At 33.1% G+C, this 7,160-nt stretch overlaps 1 protein-coding gene across 2 annotated transcripts in view; it reads right to left on the bottom strand.

Annotated features, from left to right (window-relative positions):
* The window catches only part of LOC106869668 (probable 3',5'-cyclic phosphodiesterase pde-5), a 332,523-nt gene that overhangs the window by 158,206 nt on the left and 167,157 nt on the right, over positions 1–7,160 (bottom strand). For both annotated transcript variants that reach the window (XM_052969509.1, XM_052969510.1), the window contains exons 8-10: positions 2,135–2,193; positions 1,276–1,326; positions 759–817 (exon numbers count right to left, since the gene is read on the bottom strand). In XM_052969509.1, coding sequence (XP_052825469.1) covers positions 759–817; positions 1,276–1,326; positions 2,135–2,193 — 169 coding nt within the window. The remainder of the gene's footprint in view (positions 1–758; positions 818–1,275; positions 1,327–2,134; positions 2,194–7,160) is intronic.

Here is a 7,160-nt window from a genome sequence, read left to right as displayed (position 1 = left end):
GTTACAAATTAAGAAATTGCGTTAGGGACGGGGGGAAACTAAAATTTTGAAAATGTGATTTCTGGGCAAAATTGTATTAACCTCCTTTTATAATATGAAACAATACATAGTTTGTGATCCTTCTTAAGAACAGAAAGCATTTTCATGCAAATCCATGCAAATTGTACCCTCCCACTTCACTTTTATGCCAGTAATTCAGTTCATTATATATATATCAACCGTGCTGATTCTGCCCATAAGAAAGGAACAAATAATACAATATGGCTGTAGGCCATGACACCCTAGCAACACTGGGTGTTATATACAATATTGAAATTTTGTTTTCTCAAAGATTTCTGACTGTCACATAGTCAACTGATTGTATTTCATTTTAACACTAATATTGTTTCATTCATGGTCAAGTTTAACATCCAAGCTCATCTAGTTCTAAGTATATACAATTGAATTTTTCTTTAAGCAGTGTCCTTCAAATTGAGGTTTTGTGTGTTAAACTAACAATAGACACAATACTTGTCTGAACCATTAGGTATTTAGAAGCTAGAATATTAGTTAGTTAGAAAATTTTTTGCATAGTCAATTTGATTAGCTAATAGAAATAAATGTATTTATCACATGGTTAAAGTATCAATTTTTAGGTGTCAATATAGTGGGTATGAATTTATTGAATTTACTAAATGTTTAGTAAATCTTTTTCAATTAAAAAATAGCAGTCTTTAAAAGCCTTAAAATGGTACAAGAAAAATATTTGCTAAGATTACCTTGTCACAGTTAAAATAAAATCATTCAGTTGTCTTTGATGTTCCATTTGGGCCCCAATCTGTTAAAAATTATAAATATTGACCATTACAACATATGATGTAATTGATTAAACATATGTAAATACATTTAGTCCAGTTTCGGATGACATGCTTTCATTAACTTAGGTTTTAACCTTAATCATTCTAGTCAAATTCTTGCTATTTATCTTTGCAAACCCAACATACTCATGTAGGCTGTAGTTCTGCTTTAACAAATAGCAACCAGTTAATTATACATTTTATCATACAACATAGCTTGTGTATCTTAAATATATTCATCCTTCTTAGAAAATAAAAGTTAAACCCTCGACTGATAACCATATGATCAGCAACTGGACTATTGCATACTAATACATAACAATATTTATAAGGTTCTAAATTGGACTATCTAAATTGGAGAGTACATAGAACAGCAGGTGTTGGACCTACTTAGTACTCAAAATCACATTTAACTTTAAGGGTGAACATAGTTTCTCACCTCAATATTCTTCAGAAGAACACTGGCCCAAATACGAAAACAGTATGCCAACTGCAAGCAAAAATTAGAATAAATTAAATTAGTGAAATATAATGTGATAGTGAAGATTGAAATGATGATTGTGACTAGTCTATTGAGTTGTACATAATTGATTTCTAAAATTTTGTATCTTCAATTTTGCCTTTAATGCAGGTAACTCTAGGACTTGACTTTTATTTTACAATTTAACTTAAATTAATTTTTTTTCCAAAAAGTATTGTTAAGAAAATCAGTTAATATTGAAACAAGTTTGTACTATGTTGTAAGATAGAGAACAGAACCATTTTGTAATGCATAGATATGTCTCTTCTGGTGGCTTTCAAATTCAGAAAATAAAGTTTACTTCATACTGAGTCAATAAAATAAGTACTAAGCAATAAAGTATCAGGTATTTATTAAATTTTTAAAATAAAAAAAGATTTGGAATGTTCCATTAAATTTTGGCTTCTTTTTAACAAGGTGTAATTTTCATTATTTTGAAACTTAAAGGATGGCAAATTGTGTATTCCTTCCTTTTCTGAGAGAATAAATGAAATGGTGTTGGTGTGAATCAAATCTGGAAGCTGGTCTCAATATCAACTCAGAGGTTTTCGTCTTCATGTTTGCATATTAGTCACATGATCAAGTTTAGAACATTACTGGTATCTAATTTAACACTGGTTAGGAATAGGCGAAAATTGAAGAAAATGTAGATAGAATGGAGGAATAAGCTGTGAATGTATGAAGACAGAAAATGGGAAGCAGAATCAAAAAATGGGGCAAGTAGGGGATGGGCACACTCCAAAGAAACTAAGAAAATAGCGAAGAGATATAAACTTACATGTTTATCTTCCATTTCAAACGTTAAGTTTTCACCCAATCTATAAATATCAATGATACCTGCCAAAAATAATCAAATATATATGAATGTTTTTGTGATATTAACACTCTGTCAAATAGAATGCTTATTCATTTACATATTTGAATTAATCATGCATTATCTCATAGTTTTGAAATTGCAACAATGTGTCTCTTTATTCTTAGAATGACATTGTATGGTAGGTGTGAGAGGCTGGATTTGGTTGGTTTGAACATAAAACAAGTAGAATATTTTGGGCTGAATATGGCCAGTTTAAATGCTAAAGGAGTAAGGAATTTCCTAAATGAGATGGATAAAAAGAAATCTTTTTAACATACAAGTTAATTTGAAACAGATTAATTTGATGCATTGTCATATTTTCAATCAAATCAGTATATCTTGTCAGTTAATAGGTGGCTTATTAAAAAAAAAAAGTTGCAATTACTACTTATTGTAAATTGGTTGTATATTGAATAGGCATTATGCAGAGTCCCTCTCAAATATAAATGATGATCCAGAAAAATAGTTTAAGACAATAGGTATAATGAAAGCCTGTTCTGTATTAAGAGTTCCAGTCATCCTCCTTGTAGCCTTAAGAATTTAGTTCATAACATAAGTGATTCTCTTCTTTGTTAGTGGAGGAAATTGCCTTTAACACAGCCTCCTTACAATACCATTAATATCGATGGGTTCTCGGCAGATCCATTCTGTAAGCACTGAAAATAATTCTAGGTCTCAGAACTAAGGCCAGAAAGCTCTTTTGGTTCAGTTTGACATCCAGTACGAATGCTAAGACAAATGTGAGTCTTAAATTCAATATCGAGGCATTTTCCCGTGGGGCATAAGTGTTATCGGATATTCAACAGAAGCACCTTGAAAGTTACTTATGCTAAGAACTTCACTTTGTTGGTCAACCAATATCTATGTGAAAAGGCTCCAAAATCAATGAAGCTAAACCCTATATGTAAAGGTAAATAGCAACTGTTCTTTTTGTGGCATCATATTTGATGTTCTATGACCTTAACCCTTTAGCATTCAGATTATTCTGCCAAATGTAAGGATTATTTATTCACAGTGCTTTGAAATAATCATTCATTATCTCATAGCTTCAAGATTTCAATGATGTAATTATTTATTTTTAGCATGACATTGTAGGGTAAGTGTAAAGGACTCGATCTTGCTGGTTTGAACATAAAACAGGTAGAATATCTGGGTTGGATAGGGTCAGTTTAAATGCTAAAGGGTTAATTTAACTTCTGTAACTTTTACATTTCTATTGACCATGAAGATTATAAATATAGCTTTTGCTAAAGACTTTTTTATGTTTTGTATCATTGCTTCAACTTATTATTATTTCAATTTTCTGTTTATTTTATGCTTTTTCATGTACTCTCAAGTTTTCTAAATCATATTTTGTCTATTAATTTTGATGAGTTGTTTGTGTCTGTGTGTTCATTTGGTTTTCATGGCACCCCACAAAATAACACATTTGTTTTAATCCTTACTCTCATCCCAGCTAGATCATTCTCTTTATCTATCTAGTTTCTTTAGCTAATAAATGCATTCTAATCACTCCTATCTCCCCTTTTGTCATATATATATATATATATATATATATATATATATATATATTGTTGTATCTGAGGAGAGTCATAATGCCTTAATATAACACACTCACCAGTTCAATTTCCACACATTTATTGATTTATTTATTTTATTCCAGAAAGCTTTTTTGTCACTGTATTTACGACCATATCAATGGATTTTGACTGTAACTGCATTCCTCTATTTTTTGTGAGAATTTGGTGCAAGATTTTGTTCTGTGTGTAATGCATGCTCATCAGCATGTATGTGTGCTTGTGTATGTATATATGTGTATATGTATGCATCCTGCATATTCAAAATTAAAAAAAAAGGAATGCAACTTTAATAACAGTCAGAGTCAAAATCCATTGATATGGTTGCAAATGCAGAGATGAAAAAGTTTTCTGGAATAAATAAATAAACAAGCGGAGATTGAACTGGTGAGTGTGTTATATTAAGGCATTATGACTGTCCCTAGACACAACAAAATTTGTTTCAGCACACAAATTCACATAACAAATCTTGCAAACCAGATACAACAATGAAGTATATATATATATTGTATTAAAGTAATATATGTATTAATGTAGTTAAGCTATGTTTCAAGGCTTAGCTTAGCCCTCCAATCTCTCTGACAAGTGGTTGTGAAGCTTGGCTTTCCAACTGTGTTGTCTTTGGTTCAGTTCTACTTCATAACACCTTGGGTATCTTCTGCAATAGCCCTGGGTCAACTAAATTCTGTATGTAGAGTCTGTAGATTTGGTTGAAAGAAGCCTATATAAGGCTCTCAGAATTCCTTGTCTTGCAAGTTACTTGGTGACTCTGCCAGTGCTGGTGCCATGTAAAAAGTATCCAGTCCCCATTGTGAGGTGGTTGGCATTTGGAAGGGCATCTAGTTGTAAAAACCATGTCAAAACTGACCTCGCCCAGGCTTGTGCCACATAAAATGCACTCAGTCCACTCTCTGAGGTGGTTGATGTCAGGAAGGACATCGAGGTGAAAAACCATGCCAAAAAAGACACAGTAGCCTGGCTGGCTCCTGTCAGACTGTCCAACCCATGTCAGTGTGGAAGACAGGCGTTAAATGATGATGATGATGATGATGATTTGTCCTTGCCTTCAAAACGTGGAGTAGATGGACAGGGACAACTGATGAAGGGGAATATTCTTTATGTTGCATGTCTCGTTTCTCTGTTTTTTTCGTTGTTCGAAAAAAGTTTATTTTCTGTTTTCATCTTTATATTTTCGTTTCTCATTGTGTTTAACGTTTTTTTGTGATGTCCTGTACCCATATATGCATGTACGTATACATATAGATGTAGGTATGTACATATATGTATGGATATATGCATATATTTATATATTATTTATATATATATGTATATATATATATATAAACAGTGAGCAATTGAGTAGTCACTGTTGATGAGCCTACGACTGATAGGTGAAACTAGTTAGTCTATTCCAGTGATCCTAGTCACTCATGGGGTGGTTATTTCCCTTGTCACCTTATCAATGTATATATATTGAGTGCTTCATACAACCTTGAGAGTTTTCAACTCTTATTTCTTGCAATACAGGTATTTCAGCACCCTCAGTCACAATTATTGATGATAAAATTTTCCTTTGATATATATATATATATATATATATATATATATATATATATATATATATATATACACACACACACATCAGGTCATTATGAATGAAATGTCCGATTTTCTTATGTGCCAAGTTTGACAGTCGTTAACTCTAACGTTTTTATCCTGACAATTCTTTGTTTACAACATTGAGGAGTTACATCATCACTTTTTGAAATACAGTTCATGGTGCCTGATTATATTGTGAGTTTTCTCTTGTAAATCAATTTTTGTGAACCCATGGGTAGATCAAGAATTCATGTTGTTTATGAATATGAGTTCTATTTTGGAACGAATGCATCCCAGACAGCTCAAAACATCAATGAGGTGTTTGGTGAAGATGTGGCAAAATGGTGCACTGCCAATAGTTTGAGAACTTCCAGTCTGGTGACTTTACTCTTGAAAATCAGCCCCATGGTAGACCTGAGACCAAGTTGGACAATGATGAGCTGGAAATTGTAGTGGAAGCAAATACATCTCAAACTATGTGTGAGTTAGCAGCAAGGTCTGGTGTTTCAATTCCGACTGTACTGGACCATCTGAAACAAATTGGCAAGGTAAAGAAGCTGGACAAGTGAGTACTACATGAACTGAATGAGCATCAAATGACACATAGTCTTGAAACTTACTGTTCCTTTGCTGTCACAGCATAAAAGCAAACCATTTTTGCATTGCATTGTTACATGTGATGAAAAATGGATTCTTTTCAACAATAGCAAGCATTCTGTATGATGGTTGGATAGAGACGAAGTGCCAAAACACAATCCAAAATGAATATTCACCAAAAAAAGCTAATGGTGTCTGTTTGGTGGTCCAGCACTGGTGTCATCCACTACAGCTTCATGAAACCTGATAAGTCAATTACAGCAGATGTATACAACAACCAGTTGGATGAAATGATGAGTGAACTTGTAATTAAACAACTGAGATTCATCAACAGAGACAGGCCAATTCTCTTGCAAGACAATGCTTGACCACATGTTGCACAAAGAATGCTACTTGAGTTACAGGAACTGAACTTGGAAGTACTCTGTCATCCATCATATTCACCAGACCTTGCATCAACTGACTATCATGTTTTCCAGGTATTAGACAACTTTTTGCAAGGAAAAACTTAAAATCTGAAGAAGATGCAAAAGTAGTCTTTCGTGATTTCATCACCTCTTGCTCTCCAGAATTTTTTGCTGCCAGCATAAGTAAGCTAACGATAAAATGGCAAAATTGTGTTGATAATTTAGGTGCATACTTTGATTAACTGCATTTCTTTTTGTTGAGATAAAGTAAAATAAACTTTCAGTTCAAAATTTGACATTTCATTTTTAATGACTTGATGTGTGTGTGTGTGTGTGTGTGAGTGTGTCTGTGTGTGTGTGTGTCTGTGTATAGGTGTGTGTGTGTGTGTGCAGGTGTGGCTGTGTGGTAAGAAGTTTGCTTCCCAACTACATGGTTCTGTGCTCAGTTCCACTGTGTGAAACCTTAGGCAAGTGTCTTCTGCTATAGCCTCAAGCTAACCAAAGACTTGTGAGTGGATTTGGTAGACAGAAACTGAAATAAGCCTGTCATATTTGTGTGTCTTTGTGTCTATGTTCCCTACACCTCTTGACAACTGGTGTTGGTGTGTTTATATCCACACAGTAATTCAGCAAAAGAGACCAATAGAATAAATACTAGGCTTAAAAAAAATAAGTACTGGAATCAATTCATTCAACTAAAATTCTACAAGGTGGTGCCCTAGCATGGCTGCAAGCTAATGACTGAAATGAATAAAAGAAGATATATAT

This window comes from Octopus bimaculoides, chromosome 7 (assembly GCF_001194135.2).
Source record: "Octopus bimaculoides isolate UCB-OBI-ISO-001 chromosome 7, ASM119413v2, whole genome shotgun sequence".
NCBI lineage: Eukaryota > Metazoa > Mollusca > Cephalopoda > Octopoda > Octopodidae > Octopus > Octopus bimaculoides.
This window is presented reverse-complemented; position numbering and strand designations above follow the sequence as displayed.